We start from the raw sequence: 23,469 nt of genomic DNA on the forward strand, positions 1-23,469 counted from the left end.
AATATCACAGATTTCTAAATCATTAAACAAGAGGCCACATCCCTCACCTGAGCGACAAACGCTTAGTGTACAATATCAAATTCAAAATATGTTGACAAATAAGTACAGTAGATCTTGCACAAACAGTTGTGGCCCCACCCTACCCCCGGGGACCATGATTTGAACAAACTTGAATCTACACTACCTGAGGATGCTTTTAAACAAGTATCACCTTTTTTGGCCAAATGGTTTTTGAGAAGAGGATTTTTTAAAGAAACATGTACCAACAATTTTTAAAAATTCTTAAATATCTCCCTTTGAGGGAAGGTGTGGTCCTTCATTTTAATAAACTTAAATCCCTTCATCTAAATAAGGATGATTTGTGCAAAGTTAGGTTGATATTGGCCCAGTGGTTCGGGAAAAGAAGTCAAAATGTAAAAGCAGACAGACAGACGGACGCCAAACAAAAAGTGATCAGAATAGCTGAGCTCACTTAAGCTTTCAGCTCAGGTGAGCTAAAAAAAGGAACAATGAATTTCATTGACCTAAAATCGCTGTCACTTTTATGTTTCACTTAGTTAACTTTTTGAACTACCCATAATTGCTGATATAAGTCCTGAGTAGCTCTTCCATAGAGAGTGTGTGTTTTTAGTAATCAAGGTATCAAAGAACTGACCCCATCAACTTTCACACCGGTGTGACATTGGCTGTACCACACATGCATTAATTAAGTAATGGCTCCAGAAAAAATGTTCAATCCATATAAGATATTGTGTTCCTGAAATGTAGTGACTATCCATATCGGCAGATCACCAAGATTGTCATAATTTACCATGTCAGATGATATCAAACACTTTCATAATTTGTTTGCTTGGCACTGTTTATTCCTTTGCAAGCTTCAGTAAGAAAAACAGCAACAATCAGATCACTGAGATTTCATTCTGCAGCATTACTTCATGGGATCTATGTCATCCTTGTATGCATGTTTTCAGAATTCCAATAGCTCTCTTGAAGCTTACCATTTGTCAAAGATGCTAAATACTGAATTGAAAAAAAAAACCAATTTTTAAAAATATCATGTTCATTTTAAATTCTTATACATGTTCAATTATAAATGTGTTATTTAATGATGTGAAATGACAATCACTATATAGGATACGATAGGGTAAACAATATATACATGCACGTTTATTCATTTTAATCATTTGTATATTGTGTGTTTCGGATTCCTCTAGAGGCCGAAAAGCTAGGGCAATATTAGAGAAGGTAAATACTAAATAGGTAATTAGATATTGATTTTGTTACATTAACATGTATGTAAAGAAAATGTTTACCAATTATAGTAATAATGAAAGAATTTCAATAAACATGTTACAGGATATTACCATGGGTTTTTAGAACATACATGTATTCTATATATACATAACCATTACATACATGTACATTAGTCATTACCCAATTTTTATTAAAGCGATTATTTAAATAATTTAAATACAATAAAGTTTAAAATGTAGATCTATTTTAAAACATAAAAATAACAGATTTATTATAAAATACACTGTGACAAATAGCAGTTGTGTGCTGGGGTATCATTTACTCAAACACCAATTAACATAGCCCTGGTATTAGAGGGAAATTTGATAAATAGAATGAAAACATTATTTTTTGATTGTTAAATGAATATTCCATGTGTTGTGAAATGTCAACATATTGTCGTAATGCTTTACTCAATCAGCTATAGCTGGCATTCAATCAACAGTTGATCAAAAGCAATTTAAAATGTAGTCATGTTTTTACTAATCTTAGTTTTCATTGTAAACGGAAGCGGTTTCATGAACGATATCGATATCTCTTTCCTTGAAAATTTTATTACATTTTCAAATTACTTACTAGAAATAAGACTATGGCCTAATGTATTCCACATGGTGTAGTTAGCGATTACTGTCAATCATGCAAGTTATCGATCGCTCGGTCAGCTGTCGATCTCGTAAACATGGTTAAGAATGCAGATCAACTACAACACCCCATTTAAATTCATAATGCATAGCTGTATCTTTAAGTTTTATACTCTTTTCACACATTCTTACCCGTTAATGAAATGATTTTGCCTTCATATCTATTGCTGTCGTCCGACTTTCACTTTTGTTTACGTCTGCTGTGTATAAAAACCGAAACCGGAACCGAAAAATTCGGCCATCGTAAAACAACATAATTTATTTTTTTAACAGTGGCTGCATGCAAACAACAACAAAATATTTTGAGAATAAAATTCTTTCGTTATTTTAATTAATCTGTTAAAATTTTACCGTGTTGTTTGCATGCGGCCATATTTAATTCTTGTTGGGAATGTGACCATTTCATAGGAAATACGCGATATCCGGAAAATTACTCAGATCAAAAGAGGGATAACTCTACTAAAAAACATAGGTGACAATTTTGCGACTATATATTGAAAGATAAACATCCCATCAACAAAAAAAATCAAATCATGTCAATGATTGAGCTTGTTTGAAATTTTAAAAAAATATTGGGCAAATAATATATGCTTACTGCCCCTTGTTCTTTGTGTTTCAGGAAACCTTGAAAACTTTGTAGAGAGATTGTAAAAAAAAGTAAACTTCTTATGTGAAAATTTTGACACTGTACGGCATGACAATAAAAAAAAAAACTCTACTGGGCCTAGGATGTACTGAAAGTGCCATTTTAACTTTTAATATTTACTATATTTGTACTGATTGCTGAGAATTGTTAAACTTTTTGATTTTTTTTACTGTTTTTACTGATAATTATTGACATTTTTGCGTTTTTATATAAACTCTGTTTGACGCACACTTTTTGATCTACATATGTCATTTCTACTTATTTGACACTTAAACATTGATTTATCTTCTTATGTGTATTTATAACTAAATTGAAACCTATTGAACAAATTAAAGATAAACATAAAACAATCTATTCATGATATGAATAAGTGTCAGACTATGATGGATAATAAACATTGTTCTTTAGACCTCTAGATCAAAGAGAACGAATAGGTTGATTATCTTTTCGACACATTATGTTAAACAAAGTTTAGACTAACAATTGACTGCTGGTGTCACCTATCGTTCACATCCATGGTTGGCCTTGTTCTGGCTCTGACAGATACTCATAAAAACAGTTTAAAAGACATGATAAACTTTTATGATAAAGGACTTTTGGGAACTTTATTTTCGTCCAAATATGGACGAAAGTACAAGGTAATATTTTGGTTGAAAACATTATCCACACGACAGTAACAAAATATTTTATCAACATTTCATCATTTCATCGTTTTATCTTTAAAATCAAGCTAAACACGAATTATATGGGGGTTTTTTTGTGTGTTTTTTGTTTTGTTTTCTGTTTGTTTGGTTTTTATGTGTAAGTGTGCGTGTGTGTGTGTGTGCGCGCGCGTGCGTGCGTGCGTATGTGTGTGTGTGTGTGTTTTGAGTCGTTGTTTTTAAAGGAGGCCATAAGTATGCGCATCAACACTTAATACACCCCTCTTTAGAAATACCAATATTACTAATTCTAAAAGAATATCTTTAAAAGCCATACTGCAAAGCCTATCATTCTCTTTTGAAATGGAAAATTACGTTTAACAATGCATGTAATATCAGTTCAAAGATTCTCATCAAACAAATAAAAACGTTTTAAACAACATCAACTGAATGTTTTCATTTTGCACTATAAATTAAAAAAACACAGATGATTTGAGTCAGGTTTGGGGCAAATAACATTATAAAGTAATGCATTACGTAAACATTACTTCATGATTTTGGGCATTAAATTACCATTACTATTACTATTATTTCTTGAAGTAATGCATTACATTACCATTACGTGAGTCAAGTAATACCATTACCATTACTTTTGTGAAAAGTCAAAAGGTTTTTAAAAAGTAATTTAAAAGCTAAATAGAGTTTTTGTAAATGTTTCATAAAAAAAACATATTTACAATTCATATCCACTATCAGGCTCAAATTTTATGAATTATACAAGATTGCTGTTGCACTTTATGGTCATCAAAGTTTCACAGGTTTCATCTTTTAACTGCATCCTGTCGGGTGTAAAAATCTAAGATATACATGTATAAACGTTCAGGTACATGTAATAATAAAAATGGATTGAGAGAGAGAGAGAGAGAGAGAGAGAGAGTGTGTGTGTCTGTGTGTGTAAAATTATTTTCAATTGGGTTATAATACTGGAAGTGGTTTTCAAGCTTTAAGAGATCATGGTTGGACAATGCATTCTCTTTTATGCATTCATTTTTGCTTTTTTAAGTGTGTATGTTTGTCCTCTATTCTAATGGAACACAGCCAATAGAAGGATGTTGATAAGTGTGTTTGTGTTTAGCACCTTTTAAAACAATAGATTGTTTTGATACTTAGATTATCCTTGGGGCACTGTGTATTGTTGACACATTCTTCACATTAAAGAATTCATCGAATGTACAAATAAGTGGAGTACATTTTCAAATGATTTAAAATTCTTAATAACAGCACTCTTAAAATGTTATGAAATTGTGTTGATATAGCCAGTTACATTGACAACTCAAGAATGGATTTTTAATTTTTTTTTAAACATGCTTAATCATACAAGTAAAATATATTTATCATAAGAATTATTCTTCTTCTTTAAAACAATCTTTATCAAATACAATTTCAGTTATTCAATTCATCACGATTTTACAAATGGGTATGCATAAAAAAAGCATAGTGATGCTAAGTAATGCCATGAAATGCGAGCATTACACTAGATTTTTGGAAGTAATGCATTACAGTACCATTACTTGTAATGCTAAAATTGTGGATTACACATTAGTGGCATTACTTTGAAAAGATGTAATGCATTGCAAAGCATTACCATTACATTTAGCATTACCCCAAGCCTGATGAGTAAATTAGATTTCTGAGATAAAGAGCAAAAGGAACTGCTTCGATATAAAGAATTATTGACTTACTGTAAAATTCTGCATAACAGGTCAGCTTCTTGTCCACCAATTAATCATACCCAATGATGCTGTAGAGAGGTTGTCCGGTGCTATCACAGATCAAGGTGATCATCAAAACTAGGAAATATGACATTATAAACTGAAGTGATGTTCAACTATTTCTGAACTGTAAAACAATTAATGAACAAAGAAAGTTTGACTACAAGATTAATCTCTTAACATTTTTAAAAATATATATATTCAGTCAACTGTTTACTCATTAAAACACATACTGTGCAAAACAAAGACCCGGTGTAGTTCGCTTATATTAACATCATCGATGTGTTTAGTTTAGTAAAGATTTATTGAATGAAACCATCATATATTTTATATAAATTTGTCATATCCTTACAAATGTGGGTCATTACTGTTCAATGTGTATACTGTAGCTTGAAATGTTTCTAAAGTAAAAACTTGTTATTACCAAATCGAAAATCTAAAACAAGGTTAAAGAAAAGAAAGCAGATGGCTTTCTTGATTTCAGACATTGAATAACAAGTAAACAAATCCGATTTTTATTTTGTACAATGTTTGATTGATTCATTACTGCTTAAATTCAATATATGGATAACGGTGCATATTGGCAAATATTTATGGATAAGTACAAACATCTTAGTGTTTTTAATAAGTTGGGGTGGTCGGTTGAAGGCGGACACGATTGCAGCCATCCAACCTCTCTTAAAATAAATCAACCAAAATAGTTAATTTTTAATTATAATTAGCATTAACTATTTTTCATTCAACTTTTGAAATTCTCATATGAATAAGAAATGAATGCTCAAGGTTATCAACTACTTTTTATGTAATAAGGTGCTTTCTATTTTGTTTGTTCTCTTACATTTACATGTATATACGACTTCCGTATTTTTTTAATATTCTTTTATGAATAATAATTGAATAATTAAAGTCAACCAAAAGAAGAACGAACAATCAAGACATCACCTGAAAGAATAATTTGAAAATGTTAATCCGGAGTGTATGTTCTATAACATAACTGTTTTTTTATATTTCATACCTATGTTTCATGGGGCCCATCTACGAAGTTTTTCATCATTCACAATCATTAATCTTCAAATATTTGGATACATCATATGGAAAAAAACATTCAAAGAGATATCATCAAAACAAACAAATCAATGTTTATAAAAACCTCTTATAAGCCTAGTACAGTGCATGCATGTAATACAATGATATTAATAAAGAAAAAAGAAAGAGATACAGTTATACCTTCTATTTCTGTTTTATTACAAAGTGTTCAATGATTTTGCACATTGGAGTAAATGATATAGGTTTATGTCTTAAATGTATATCGGTGAATTTTCTTTCTTCACATAACGTTATTTTGTAATTAAGTATATCTTGTTTCCTATTGATGTAAACGTCATGATTTTTTACCTTGACATATGTGTTTTACTCTGTTTATAATGCTATCTGAAGAAGTTTTATAAGTTTATCAATATCCTCAATAAAAGTAAACACGTTTTGAGTTCTTTTATCAGGCAGCTTGATGTTCAACTTCATTTTAAATTGTAACATTGAGAGCATATACTTCATGTGGATGTTCTTATCTAGTATCCTTCTTGTTGGCAAACAAAAAAGACGTCCCGCTGGTTTTCCGATTTTTAAAATGAGCGATTGTTAGGCCTAAGATATATGAGCATATAGTACAGGAGATGGAAAGCAATCCGGTAAGAAAATATATTTTTTTATTATCATATATAATATTTACATGTTCCAGTGTCTTTGCCTGCTATAACACCACGTATCGATTTTGTACTAAAGCCCTTCGGGCTTTATTGGGTTTGATTACGCCCCGACCAAAATTATCACCTCATAATACTCAAGGAATGATTTCTTATTCCTTAATTATATTTTGTCCTGTATCAACACATGCCAAATATATATTTTTGAATATTTTCTTCCGTTTACCTTCTTAGCTCTATGTTCCAAATATGAAAAGAAAACATGGAAGTCTTATGATTAATTCGTTCGACCAAATATTGTCTGATATCTAACGACTTCATTTAAATGGTTAAAAAGCCCCCTCCCCCTGTATAACATCAGCGTTTTTATAACTCTTTGCATACTAAGTCTTATTTTCAGTGTTAACTATCCAACTATTTTCAACCTAATTTTTTAAGCTCTCAATAGAAATTTAAAAATTATGGGGTAAGAAATGCATCATATCTCATTTAGTCTATTCTTCCTGGCTGTTTGATGCCCAAAACAAAGTTGTCGCCACCACGAATAATGTAGTTGTGATGTTTTAAGGCTTTTGTTATTATTTAACTGGTATAGGATATTGACAAGGATGTTGGGCACATTCCAGTAAAAAGTGCATCAAAACGAAAAATATGGCTACCATTCCTGGTGATAGCAACATTGATAGTAGCAGCAGCTGTAATCACTACTGCTGTGTTACTTGCTTCAAAGGACGACGGTATGTTGCTTAATCAAAGAAATTATACGTTAACTTGTTCCATGTTATTGCATAAAACACAATATTATCAAATTAAGAGGAACATATGCAGTTAATTGCATTGAAAAATTTAAGTTCAATTCCATAAAACGTGATGTTGATTTTTTTTTTGGTATGTAACATTCACATATATAAATATTTGTTCATAAATATGTGCAATTTATGTATTTTTTTTAAATCAAATTGACCACATTTGTCCATGTCACGAATGCTTTAAATCAAACGTCACCAAAATAAGTACTTTTTATGAAGTCAAGAATGGCTTGGTGTTTGGTCAGAGCTGTTTTCATAAATTATTTTCTCTTAGATATTAATAATTTGAAAAATTGAATTGTGACCCCACATTAATAATAACATTGAAGGGGCATATCATTATAAGTGTAACGATTTGTTTAGTTTATAATACGTCAATGGCATTGCATAATAGTGCCTTAGTTTGCTTTTGATCTATCAAATCCTTTTCTTCATAATAACCTACAGAACAGTACTTAAAGACGTTAAAATGATCAAGCGCGAGGTTACTAGTATGTTCAGTCTGTTGGTTTACTATATACATTGAAACAATCGTGTTCATAACAATAAAGTCTTATTGGCTTTTTAAAGTAATCAACACCCATATTTAAAAGTTCACTGATAAAAAAACATTTTGTTTGTAAGTGGTTAGATATTCCAAGATGCATTTTGGGTTTAACATAATATGATAACATAAACTACCAAGTTCATATCCCGGTGATGTTTTTGTTTATTTATAAAAAATAAATATTTTCATTGTTTTCTTGTAGGAAATAGATTATATTTTTATATTTAGATAGCAACAAGTTCACTGAAAAACAGGAGATATATGCCACCGAACCACTTGAAACAACACAAGTAAGGCCAACGCATCATTTGCAAGAAATCAATTTTACCACCGAAAATGCAACCTCATCACGAATAACAACATTAGTTACGGCAACAAACTCAACAAAAATCTCTACATCATCTTCAGTTGCACAATTACAGGCAATATCCTTTTATCCAATTACTTCATCAAAAGAAACCCCTCTTGCAACAGTTTCACAAACATCACTTCATAAAACGTATGCTAACACAACATCAGTTTCACTCACTCAAACAAATGCACCAATTGTTAGTCCCGTTAATCTGACCAGAGCAACATAATCACTGTATCACAACGCTACTCGTTACCAAATAATAACAGCAAATCCAATAGCATCTCGATCACCACGTACTAAAATGTTGACTGGTAACACTAAAACACCAGTCCCAATTACTATGATCGCGCATTTTATTTCCAAAATTAATCTAACTCAAATAAACCCTCAATTTTCACCCCTGCAATACAAACAAAAACAACAGTTCATCTATTTGTTGGGAAAATCATTACCCAATTTAAAGCACCACAGATTTTATCAAAATAACACCTAAACTAACGAAAACATCAGCCCATATTATTGCTTGGACTAAAAAACACTAAAACAGCTACCACACCAACACACGCGTATACATCAACCTCGAGTTACTCTGAGTTATTTACAAAATCCACGCAATCGTAAGGTTTTAACTTTCATTCTAACATATGTCAAATCAACTACTTCACTAATTACACCAAGAATACCGTTAAAGCTAATATTTACAAGTACTATGAAAACTGCAGCACTTTTTCAGTTACTCAAAACAAGGAAACTATACCAAGGACAGTATCAAGAAAAAGCACTTGGCCGTCGACCACAACGACACAAGCGAAGCCTTCTTATCTAAAGTATACAGCTGCACCGGCACCATCTTTTAATCTCACGTACATTTCTACAACTTCACCTAAACTAATAACATTAGAATAATTATATATTTGATAATTCTACAACTTCACCAGCAACACCTTTGAATCGTCTATATACTTCTACATCGACGTTTTCAAGACCAGAAAAAATCGAAACAGTATTATTTCATTCAAATGCAACGAATGCAAAGAGAGCGTGACCATTAAAAGTTTTAAAACCAACGAACCCACAATCAATATTCATCAACAATGTACCAAAACCATCCTGATCGTCAAAACAAGATTTGAAACATTGTAATCAACATTCCACAATTATGTCAACGTCTTTATGTACAAAATTTATTATTCGTGTCTTTCTTGTTCAACATTACTATAAAATGAGTAATAGAAACAAAATATCATTAAAACCAAATAAAAAATGAAGGCAATGAATAGAAAGAAACTTGTAAATATTGGGTTTTTTTTTCAAATGCCATATTTATGCACAATCTCATCTTCTTTCTTGAATTTCATGTCAACGTCTAGTGTATCGTGGTATGACATTTTGGCACACACTATTATTAGGCATGTTTTAACAACAACAACAAAAGAAAACGAAAAAAGCATGCCAAAAATGTACACTTTGTTCATTACTAATCATGTTTTTTGTCAAATGCATCATTCCTTTGGGTTTTTTTTCTGTCTTTATTAGAATGCAAAATATGTCTGAAAATTATTTTACATTAACCTGATATTGCCGATTTGTACACAAATATGACATGCATGCCAAAAAATGTAAAGAAGAGGAAGACTTTAAATGAAGCTTCGTGTCGAAAAATGATTGTTAATATGAAAAAAGTCATGAAATAATATGCTGCTAATCAATAGATAAATGAGTGACATGCATCAGACCTTTAATTTATCCCGTTCAGTAATAAATCAGTCATGGGCAAACAAGTGGTTTCTCATTTAAAAGCGCATTATTTATCAGCATTAATTTTATCAGTAACTAATTAACAGTAAAAGCCATATGTGTTATAAAAATTTTCGCCGCAAAGAGTTTAAACATTTAAAATACTGTAGAATATTTTTTTATTGTTTTCTGTTCTTGCTATTTCACAAGTATACATCATTGAGATCTTGACCTTTTCAATCAATTATTCATTAAAGATGTAACATTAAAGTGCATCCTAAAAACTATGGAATGTTAATTTTACAGTGATTGATAAACAAGCTCTATAATATATAAATAGTGCCTGTTTGGGAGGGTAACAGTTGAAATTGACACCCCGAGAAAACCATTGTCAACCGACGCGAAGCGGAGGTTGACAATGGTTTTCGAGGGGTGTCAATTTCAACTGTTATCCTCCCAAACAGGCACTATTTATTTTGTTATACTGAATGTCTTTTTTAAAATTTTTAAGAAAATTTTACTGCTTTTATATAGGAAATACGTGAATTCTACAGCGAACCGTACGCGCATAATTTTCGCGCATGTAATATTTTTTAATGTTACCCGTTGCCAAGTGCGTTGCTAACGCTGAGGGTAATAGTAAATATTATTAACTGCGTCTTAACCAATCAGATTTCAGTATTTAACATGAACGTATAACAATGTCTATTAATATACCTGCACAGATGGTAGAGTTAGAGGGTCATTGATGTGGAATGGAAACCGGAGATACATGTAACCCATGTGTCCAGGCGGGCAACCACCATACCGTATCACATATTACCATTTTCGATCACGGGGAGCAAACTTGGGTCGTAGCGGTGAAAAGCGTTGGCATTGTTCACTACGCTATCTCGACACCAATTATGTGAAAATGTCAATAGTGTTTACATTGCAACCAAATGATTGGCATTCCGACTGCTCTCTTACCTTAAAAACATGCCAGTAATATCTGCAATGAATATCGGACACCGTAAAACTTGATATGTGTTTCCTTAAGTTCTAGAATATTTTAGTAAGAAAAATATATACCGACAGAAATAGAGCGTCATTATTGCAGTATGCATTGTGCATAAACCTTGTTGATAAGTGAGCACAGATACATGTAACAGACAGTGGTAAGAATATTTAATCGTTTTATGCAGTATTTCAGTATTCGACTAGTAATTCTTGTTTAATTATTGAGCTAAGAATAACCTTGTCAAGCGTTCATCTGTAAAACCTACCTGTCTGAGCAGTAGAGCGTATCTTATGCGTGAAAGTTTAAATGCCAGTTTTATATTATTGATAACGCCTTGTATGAGAATTATTTTGCTCTGAACGTTATTACCGTCTTCCTTGGAAGACAGTATAAAGAGTTGAAATAAATTACGGTCCCAGGGTTGTGCACTTCCTCTCTTTTGTGATTGGTAGAAAATACATGATGTGAAAATGTACATTAATTTCATTGGTTGAAATACTGTTCGGTGCAAGGGAGATAATTTTTCGATGCTCTTTTTCACGTACGACTTAACAAATTTCGTAGATTTCAAATCTTAAAAAGTAAGAAAAAAAAAGCAATACAAATTGCTATGAATGAAATCCAGCCTTTGTTTATAAGGTCAAACTAGTTGAGAGTAAAATTCAGTAATATCTATTGAAATTATTTGTTTATCTTTTAGTATTGTTAATCAAATATTTATACAAAAATGTAAATTGATGTGGTATTGCCAATATCGGTAAAGTTATTTGGACCTTAGATAGGTAAAACTAATATATAGTGGTATAAGTGGTATAAGTTTGATTTTATCAAAATAATACAAGTCTACTACCCTTCCTAGGATCTCTTATACCTTACTATAGTCGATCACAACTTACAAGCTGGGTACTCATTTCTTAATGTTAGAGAAGCAGGCTTAAAAGACACATAATGACATAAAAATGTTTCACTCGCCATGTTATGTAAAGGAAGGTGACATTTATATAAAAAAGAATTACAATTTTTTATAACTAAATGTTTCCTCTAAAGACGGTAAGCTTTTTTAAAAAAGCTAAACTTGTTTTATGCGTATTTTTGTATTTGATGAAACTTGCTGATTTATACAATTGTCTTGGGCGGATGTGTTTCACCGGAAATGATTAACTGAAAGTGTGCACCTTATCTTTTTAGTTTTTATTACATGTTGCTATGAAATCCAACGTTGTTTACATTTTATTGGCACACACTTATTATATGAATAATTTAAAAAAGTATCGTAAAATGTTGCTATACTCAAGTTGCCTACATGTACAATATACCTATTACTGAAAAAAAAAAATGTAGCATTTTGACATGGTCATACAACATTGAAGCTATAGTGGGGAGAAGCACTCAGATTTTGAACACCACCATTGCTCCTAAGGACGAGGACTACAACCCTGCACGAAAATCACAGTGGATTTAAGGGAAGAAATAAAGTCTACCTCATCATATTAGCGAGGAATTCAAATGCTTACAGTCAGTTACAGATGATGAGTGATAGTAATCAAGATAAGGTAGCAAGGGACAATATTTTATTAAAAACTGAGAGTTGCTGTACTTTAAGGCTTCTGGGTGTTGCTAAAATTCATAAAAATGATTCTAACGATCATCATGAGTTAAAGGTATGTCTCCTGATGAAATTGATATGCAATGTGTAGGCTTCTTATGTAAAGTACATGAGAATCAGAAGTAAAATGCAAAACTATGACTTCTTTGTTGACTTTACACAGTAAAATTGCAAGTTACAAAAACAAGCATTCTGAGAGTATTGCATAAGCAATACAAGTCACCTACCGGTAACCCCTTTGATTGAGAATGGCAAAAGTTTGAGACCCTGTATATTAAATAATCCCTATCATAAATGTAGTAATTGTATAGTATGAAATTATGAAATTTTTTTATAATAAACAGCAAACAATCTCAGAAATCCATTAAAAAAAATACATATTTGAAGCAAAGCAAACACAGAAGTCTAGTCTATTATTCAACAGCCCAAACCCGATAACGAACCCGATTGTAATAATAATAATGATAAAACCCTGCCGTTAAAATTTACACAATACTTGACACCATTTTACAGAACTTATTTGTTTGTAATCAGAAATGATAAATGTAATGATAAAAATAATGCACGATATTATTTATTATTTTACTGACCACATAATGTCCTCGTTCATTTAGTACACACCGAGCCCGATAACGAACCCGATCATTAAAAAATTTGGAGTGAAAAAAATTAAATTTTTGGAAATTGTGTTGACCAGGCGCTACAAAAGTATAAACTTGGTCTGCTGTTAGATATTTTTAAGCTGCTCAGCAAGTTTCACATCATTCGTCAAACGCATGCAGAAAAAAAAACGGAAAACTGAAGTGGGACAGACAGACGGACGGACGGACATACAGACAGACAGACGGACGGACTGACGGACGCAGAGGAAAGCTATAGTCCCCTCCGATGAAACCGGTAGGGGACTTATAATTGGATGGAAGATTGTAAACTATACATTGTACACCGGTAAGTTTCTGACATATTATGGTTTCATATGCACATGAAACAGAAAGTCCCCAATTTTCGAGGGAATTAGCTGATGGTCTAAAAAGCTGAAAATCATTAAAAAAAAATCGGTGGAATATATAGGAAATGGTCGAAATCTTAACAAAACACACTCTTAAAAAAAAATAAATTCTTACAAGTAACTATTTTCCAGAAATTTGTGATTGGCCTTAAAAAGTGTAAATTAAAGGTATTTGTGCATAATGGGAACTCAGTAAATTCTTGTTACAGAATTGTATAAGAAAAAAAACTGCTCCCTGCCACCTTAATTGATCAAGGCAGGAATATCAGTGATATAAGGTTTATTTATTGAGATCTGTAAATCAGTTTCGGCTGTGAATAAGTAATAATGGAAGTGTGGCAACCTTTTTAATACAAGTGGCGGCTACAAATGGGAACACATGACAGTATTGGTTATTGACCATAATCCTCATTGGACAGACGCGGAGAAGAAAAGCAAGGAAAAGTTCTGGGTGCACAGACTCAAATCATTCAGACCTGATGGCATGTACAAACAAATAGACTTCACTCAAGTGAACGTCTCATAGCCTTACATCACCTGACACCCATATAGTAATTTCATCAAATCTGTCAACCGCGCCTTTTTTCAGTTATTAGTTTCCTTTACTACCTTTTATTTGTAAATCACTTTTTTAATGATTTCTTTATTTTAGTTTATTTTGTTTTTTATTTTTATCTCTTTTTAATCAAAAAATCGAGTCTATATCATAAGTGCCGTACGAGTTAACAATGGGGGTTCAAATTTTCATTTATTAACTCGGACGTCAATTTTAATTAGCTAATTAGCATAATCAGGCGTAAAGTTGGCAGTCGATTGATTACTTTAAAGCGATCGGCTGCAGTATCAACACATGCTTTAAGAATGTGAACGAAAAATGTTTACAATGTAGCTGTTTCTTTTTTTTTTATAGTTTCTTAAGTAGTTTAGTAGTAGATTTAGATATGTTTTTCTTTGTTTGTTTTTTTTTTTTTTATATATAATGGTTATTTCTAATGTAAACCTTCAAAATTCAGATTTTGATATGATTTTTTAATCTGTTTAGAGTGTAATCCGTAGAGTTCTTATGATATTATCAATAACATCAGTCAAAGCAGGCTTATAATGGGTTCGTTTATCATGCAACTTAATTTTCAACAACATTGTAAACATTAATACCATATACTTCATGTAGACGATTTTTATCTGATATCCTCCAAGTTGGCAAACAATACAGACGTCCCGCTGTAGTTTCGATTCTGCTCTTATCAAATGAGCAAATGGTAGGCACAACATTTATAAGCATACACCACAGACGATGAAAAGCCATCCGGTAAGAAATAATACATAATACATTTTATTTTATAAAACAAAAGCGTCATGTGTGTGTTTGTGTGTCTCAACACATGCCAATACTTGTTTTGTTTAATATATATATTATTTTGAACTATATTGAAATTTTAAAAATATCAATATAATTTTTAGGATTAAATTAAAATAGATCTGGCCCAGATGTTATAAAAAGTTTTTCATACTCGTTTTCAAACTCGAACTCCGTACTCCAAGTATCGCTCCACTGAGTACGGCTTTAAAAACCGAGGTTATGATTTTTTTTGAGTACCTTCTATGTTGAATACTAATTGGAGTATGCTCCAAAAGACGTTAGAGGAAAGTTAACGTCTCTTAAGTATGATACAGCAAGGTAACTCGTGTAAATAGTCCTGGCCTGTAGGCAGACTGTACATGTATTCAGATGAATTATATATCAACAAATTTTAACACATTATTTAATATATTTTATTTTTTTTATCTGTAAGCATGAAAATATGTCTGCGTCTATGATTTTTTTAACTCTTGCGCAACGAAAATTTAGGAAAATTTAACAACACATTCTAATTATGTTTTTCGAAATGTGATTAGGGAGCATACATTTAAAGAACTTTTAAAGAGAGGAAGTTACGATGTCTTGAATTTTCTCTCTCTCTCCTCTCTCTCTCTCTCTCTCTCTCTCTCTCTCTCTCTCTCTCTCTCTCTCTCTCTCTCTCCCCCCCCCCCCCACACACACACATACTAAATGTATTTCTATAAATATTTTTAAGAATAAAATTTAATGTCACTACACCAAATTTTATAATTGAATAATGACACTAATATAAGTCTTAAGACTATGGGGGTCATCGTGACCGACTGACCTTATTTTCGAGCGTTTAAAGTCAAATATCATAAATAACATAATCAAATACCAATAAAATGCATTTCACTTTACGTTTATTTAGATTTGTCGATGCTCTCTATGTGTCAGTTTGAAATAAATAATCATGAGGTAGGTGATGTTTCGTGGTCAAAATGACTTTGATACTTAGAAAATAAAAATCGGTTACTGGGAGATGGTTCAGAAACGAATCCCTACCTTTCGGTAGTAAAATTAAAATTAAGGTCCCGCCTATGTAAAGGTAATCGTTTACTCAGAATGAAAAAAAAAGTCCACAGAGATAATAAAAAACCATCTGTTGTGTGTCATAGACCTATTGGCTGGGGCCGCATTGAGGCCCCCACTGGGTTCATGGATTTTATACCCCCCCCCCCCCCATACTTTGCAATGTTAAGTACAAACCAGCATTTTCACTGAAAACTGACTTAAAACAATATTTTTAGAAAGTCGAGCTATTCAATAAAATTATTTTGTACCTACATTTACATGTATGTTCATTAATAAATGAAGCAAAATATCTTAAAGTTATTTCAAAAATGTTGCTTGCAGCTCTAACTTCCTCTTAAATTCACCTCCATGATATCTAGATATTTCATTCATAAAATGGTAAAAAAATTCAATTCATGTAACTATTATTAAACTATAGCGTATAATACAGCAACATTACAATAATTATATGTAACAATATAATATACCTGCAATGCATTTTGTTTAGAATAAATTTTTTGAAAACGACTTTGAGAAAGCTCAATAGCTTACTCAGAAAATGCCGTTCTGTACTAAGCCGGAGTAAGGGCATGAGAATGAAAAGAAAAATTATAACCTCGATACCCAAGTACAAGCACGATTTAGAGTACGGAGAACGGTTTGAAGTAGGATATCTCACTCCAAAAAGATTCTCAATGTTTGGTCATTTGTTCTCTACACTGAAGTCAAAAACAATAATTAGATCTTTACAACGACTGCATAGTAACAGACTAAAAAAACGACTTTTTAAGAGGGAAAATTAAATCAGGAAGAATCACCTAATATACAATGATACCTCAATAAAAAGTTGGTATACCATTGACGTCCTGTAGATTTTGTCTAGAATTCAGGCATGAATGGAAAAAAAAGTTAGTGATATAAAAGGAACAAAATTAGTTCCGGTTTAATTTAATTAGGTTAAGTATCTTAACGTATCTGATTTAAACATGGGTACATATAATTGTAACAGGGTACAAATATGTAAAATATAATACCAGTTGATAAAATTACCTATATTTGCAACCTCTTACAATTTTTTACCAACATTATTTGTTATTTGTATTAAAAACTCTATTCCATTTAATGATAAAGTATTCTTGAAACCCGATTATAAAAATGTTATGTCACCAATGAACACGATAACATATTAAACATGATGTCAAATTCACATTTCATTAAAACACACACACTACTGTAAAAATTGTTCAGTACGAACACGGATATAAGAAATCTTATATATAGCAAAGGTTTTTTTACCAATAAAATCCTTAACAAATTTTTGCAAAATTTTAGGGTTATAATGAATTCGTAATGAATAACGAATTTATGGATACAACGAACTGATTTTGAGTCCCGTAAAGGTGAATAATGACAAAATTTAACATTCTTATTAGGAATTTATCTACAGTATTGAAAAGTTTACCATTATAAAATATCTTAGTTTGGATAAATTTATTTTCTCATAAATTTTTCAATTTACAATCCGATTATCAAAAGTATAAATAGAATGTATTTTTATTATAAACCTCAATAAGCAAAAAATTTAGTTTGGTGAAAAAAAACATGTATATATTGAATCCGCTATAGTTATGAATATGAATTCTATTTACCGATACATGTACATGTATAACGAATAACATATAAAACGAAGTAAATCCATTGGTGCCTAGGACTTTGCTGTAACGGGTTTTACTGTATATCACGCTAGTCTATGGTGTCTTCATTTGTGTACCCTTAGCTCTCTGTTCAAAATAGGGAAAATCTTAAACGTCAATACTTTCGACCAAATATTTAATGATATTTCCTTTTCTTTTGGGCTGTTTGTTATACATATGTAGGACATTCACCAGGACTTTGAGCCCATTCCGGTTAAAAGTGCATCAAGACGAAAAATATGGCTACCATTCCTGGTGATAGCAACATTGATAGTAGCAGCAGCTGTAATCACTACTGCTGTGTTACTTGCTTCAAAGAACGACGGTATGTTACATATTAAATAGAACTACGTTTGTATTTACAGTGTAACTACTTACGCATCAATGCAATAAAACATTGATGCTATATATATATATATATATATATATATATATATATATATATATATATATATATATATATATATATATATATTAGAATACTTCTTTAATGTCAAGTTCCTTGGTCACAGATGTTTTCATACTTTCACACCACTACGAAATCATAAAACTAAGAAATCATAAAATACAACAGTATGATGAAACTTTACAATTACATGTAACAGTAAGATGAGAGATGGCACATCGTCATAAATGCAATAGTCTAGTTTTGTAATACGTCAGACAACATGAAATCACTCATGATACATGTTTAACGTTGTCATAGTTTGCCTTCAATTTATAAAATGTACTTTTGCAAATATGTTGTCCTCATATGAAGTTATAGACCACAGTAAAAACGCTAACTTCTGCGTTTTTTCAAGATTTCACAGGTCAATGAGTAATACCGTTGACGTCATAATGATCACCGCGCGCGCTTCTGTGTTTAATGCTGCCTTATTATTACAGTACGGTGTTCTTAATAATTTCTTCCGATTTGTTTTTTTTTTCAAACGTTAATAAAAGTGACAAACAACAATGTTAATAGGTTCACAACATTATGTATTTGGTTCAGATCTTCGACGATCTTTGTATATCGCAGAAATAAATCACGTGACGAACCAAGTTTACATGTCGGTTAAGTTTTTGTTCATTTATAAAGAAATGTTGATATTAATGTATTTCGTATCTAAACTACATTTTTTTTTACATTCAGAGAACAATAAGTTCTCCGAAGAGAAGCCATCTACACCCAAATCATTTGAAGCAACAGGAAAGACTTCATCGCTAAATGTAAAAAGGCATTCATCAACCAAACATGATTCTGCAACAACAAGACCAACGATGACAACAGCAAAGCTTTCATCATATTTTATCACGTCGATTACAAAATCAAACGTTTCAGCAAATGCAATAACATCTAGAATACCATCAACACCATACATTGCAAGTAATGCTATCATGAAAAATACAGCATCCTTTTCAGTAAATCAGGGAAAGACAACAACAAGTACACCGACTACAGCAATCTATTCGACGACTACTTCTACGAAAACAACAACTACACCAGCAACGAGGTGTTATTCTACAACTACCTCTACACACACACCTACACCAGCAACAATGCTTTATTCTACAACTACCTCTACAACGACGAATAAACCTGCAACAAGGTTCTATCCTACAATTACTTCTTCAACGAAAGCTACACCAGCAACAAGGGTTTTTCCTACAAATACTTTTACAACAACAATTACACGAGGAACAAATTTTTATCTAAATTATACATCTACAACGACAACTACATCAGCAACAAGGTTAAATCCTACAAATACTACACATACACTGGCAAAAGCTATTTTTCCAACAACTACTTCTCAAAAGACAACTACGCGTGCAACAACAGTAACAAGGTTTTATCCTACAAACTCTTCTCCAACGACAACTACACCATTAAAAATGTTTTATCCTACAACTTTTTCTACAATGACAACTACACCAGCCACAAGGTTTTATCCTACAATTTCATCTACAACGATAACTACATCAACAACAAGGTTTTATCCTACAACTACTTCTACAACAAAAACTACATCAGCAAGACGATTAAATTCTAAAACCAATTCGACAACGACATCAGAAACAATGTTTTATTCTACAACTTCTTCAACAATGACAGCTACACCAACATTTTATCTAAATTATGCATCTTCAACGACAACTACACCATCAACACGGTTTTATCCTACAACTACTTCTACAACAGCAACTGGACAAGCAACAAGGTATTATCCTAGAGCAATTTCTTCAACGTCAACTACACCAGCAACAGGGTTTTATAATATAACTATTTCTACAACGACAATTTCAACAGCAACAATGTTTAATTCTACAGCGACTTCTCCCACGACAACTACACCAGCAACAAGATTTCATCCGACAATTACTTCTACAACGTCAACTAAACCAACAAGAAGGTTTTATCCTACAGCAACTTCTACAATGACAACCACGCCATCAACACGGTTTTATCTTACAACTTCTTCTACAACGTCAACTACACCAGCAAGAAGGTTTTATCCTACAACTATTTCACAAATGACATATATTCCATCAACATGTTTTTATCTTACAACTACTTCTACAACGTCAACTACACCTACAAGAAGATTTTATTCTACAACTACTTCTACAATGACAACCACACAATCAACATGGTTTTATCTTACAACTACTTCTACAACGTCAACTACAACAGCAAGAAGGTTTTATCCTACAACTATTTCATCAATGACATATACACCATCAACACGATTTAATCCTACAACTTTTTCTACAACGTCAACGACACCAGCAACAAGGTTTTATCCTACAACTACTTCTACAACGACAACTACACCAGCAAGAAGGTTTTATCCTACAACTACTTCTACAATGACATATACAAAATCAACACGATTTAATCTTACAACAATTTCTACAACGTCAACGACACCAGCAACAAGGTTTTATCCTACAACTACTTCTACAAGGTCAACTACACCAGCAAGAAGGTTTTATCCTACAACTACTTCTACAATGACATATACAAAATCAACACGATTTAATCCTACAACAATTTCTACAACGTCAAAGACACCAGCAACAAGGTTTTATCCAAAAACTACTTCTACAACGTCAACTACACCATCAAGAAGGTTTTATCCTACAACTACTTCTACAATGACATATACACCATCAAAACTGTTTTATCCTACAACTATTTCTACAACGTCATCTCCACCATCAACAACGATTTCTCCTACAACTACTTCTACATCGTCAACTACACCATCAAGAAGGTTTTATCGTACAACTATTTCACGAATGGCATATACAGCATCAACACCATTAAATACTACAACTATTTCTACAACATCAACTCCACCAACAATAAGGTATTATCTTACAACTAATTCTACAACATCAACTACACCAGCAAGAAGGTTTTATCCTACAACAACTTTTACAAAGACATATACACCATCAACACGATTTAATCTTACAACTACTTCTACAGCGTCAACTAAACCAAAAAGAAGGTTTTATCCTTCAACCACTTCTACAATGACAACCACGCCATCAACACGGTTTTATCTCACAACTTTTTCTACAACGTCAACTACACCAGCAAGAAGGTTTTATCCTACAAATATTTCACCAATGACATATATTCCATCAACATGGTTTTATCTTACAACTACTTCTACAACGTCAACTACACCTACAAGAAGGTTTTATCCTACAACTATTTCATCAATGACATATACACCATCAACACGATTTAATCCTACAACTTTTTCTACAACGTCAATTCCACCAGCAACAAGGTTTTATCCTACAACTACTTCTTCAACGACAACTACACCAACAAGAAGGTTTTATCCTACAACTACTTCCACAATGACATATACAAAATCAACACGATTTAATCCTACAACAATTTCTACAACATCACCTCCACCAGCAACAAGGTTTTATCCTACAACTACTTCTTCAACGACAACTACACCAGCAAGAAGGTTTTATCCTACAACTACTTCTACAATGACATATACAAAATCAACAGGATTTAATCTTACAACAATTTCTACAACGTCAACGACACAAGCAACAAAGTTTTATCCTAGAACTACTTCTACAAGGTCAACTACACCAGCAAGAAGGTTTTATCCTACAACTGTTTCTACAATGACATATACACCATCAACACGATTTAATCCTACAACAATTTCTACAACGTCAAAGACACCAGCAACAAGGTTTTATCCCAAAACTACTTTTACAACGTCAACTACACCAGCAAGAAGGTTTAATCCTACAACTACTTCTACAATGACATATACACCATCAAAACTAAAACTGTTTTATCCTATAACTATTTCTACAACGTCATCTCCACCATCAACAACGATTTCTCCTACAACTACTTCTACAACGTCAACTACACCATCAAGAAGGTTTTATCGTACAACTATTTCACGAATGACATATACACCATCAACACGATTTGATACTACAACTATTTCTACAACATCAACTCCACCAACAACAAGGTATTATCTTACAACTACTTCTACAACATCAACTACACCAGCAAGAAGGTTTTATCCAACAACAACTTTTACAATGACATATACACCATCAACACGGTTTTATCTTACAACTTCTTCTACAACGTCAACTACAACAGCAAGAAGGTTTTATCCTACAACTATTTCACCAATGACATATTTACCATCAACATGGTTTTATCTTACAACTACTTCTACAATGTCAACTACACCTACAAGAAGATTTTATCCTACAACTACTTCTACAATGACAACCACACCATCAACATGGTTTTATCCTACAACTATTTCATCAATGACATATACACCATCAACACGATTTAATCCTACAACTTTTTCTACAACGTCAACTCCACCAGCAACAAAGTTTTATCCTACAACTTCTTCTACAACGTCATCTACACCAGCAAGAAGGTTTTATCCTACAACTACTTCTACAATGACATATACAAAATCAACACGATTTAATCTTACAACAATTTCTACAACGTCAACGACACCAGCAACAAGGTTTTATCCTAGAACTACTTCTACAAGGTCAACTACACCAGTAAGAAGGTTTTATAATACAACTACTTCTACAATGACATATACACCATCAACACTGTTTAATCCTACAACTATTTCTACAACGTCATCTCCACCATCAACAAGGTTTTATCCTATAACTACTTCTACAACGTCAACTACACCATCAAGAAGGTTTAATCGTACAACTATTTCACGAATGACATATACACCATCAACACGATTTGATACTACAACTATTTCTACAACATCAACTCCACCAACAACAAGGTATTATCTTACAACTACTTCTACAACATCAACTACACAAGCAAGAAGGTTTTATAATACAACTACTTCTACAACATCAACTACACCAGCAAGAAGGTTTTAACCTACAACTACTTCTACAATGACATATACACCATCAACACGATTTAATCTTACAACTACTTTTACAACGTCAACTTCACCATCAACACTGTTTAATCCTACAACTACTTCTACAACATCAACTACGCCAGCAAGAAAGGTTAATCCTACAGCAACTTCTTCAATGATAACCACATCATCAAAAGGGAT

The 23,469-nt window shown here is 32.2% G+C and overlaps 1 protein-coding gene and 1 long non-coding RNA gene across 2 annotated transcripts; one reads left to right on the top strand and one right to left on the bottom strand.

Annotated features, from left to right (window-relative positions):
* Window positions 1–279: 279 nt before the first annotated feature.
* Window positions 280–2,352, bottom strand: LOC128170869 (uncharacterized). The gene is made up of 2 exons (XR_008241929.1): window positions 2,067–2,352; window positions 280–1,020 (listed from the first exon to the last, which is right to left on the bottom strand). It is a non-coding gene; the product is annotated as an uncharacterized LOC128170869 (long non-coding RNA).
* Window positions 2,353–15,030: 12,678 nt separating this feature from the next.
* On the top strand, window positions 15,031–22,704 carry LOC128174331 (mucin-2-like). Its single transcript, XM_052839904.1, has 6 exons — window positions 15,031–15,068; window positions 18,032–18,173; window positions 18,984–20,820; window positions 20,910–21,204; window positions 21,346–21,540; window positions 22,363–22,704. Exons 1-6 carry the CDS (start codon window positions 15,054–15,056, stop codon window positions 22,702–22,704), a joined length of 2,826 nt encoding a protein of 941 aa, XP_052695864.1. The 5' UTR covers window positions 15,031–15,053.
* The last annotated feature ends 765 nt before the right edge of the window (window positions 22,705–23,469 follow it).

This window comes from Crassostrea angulata, chromosome 2 (genome assembly GCF_025612915.1).
Source record: "Crassostrea angulata isolate pt1a10 chromosome 2, ASM2561291v2, whole genome shotgun sequence".
NCBI lineage: Eukaryota > Metazoa > Mollusca > Bivalvia > Ostreida > Ostreidae > Magallana > Magallana angulata.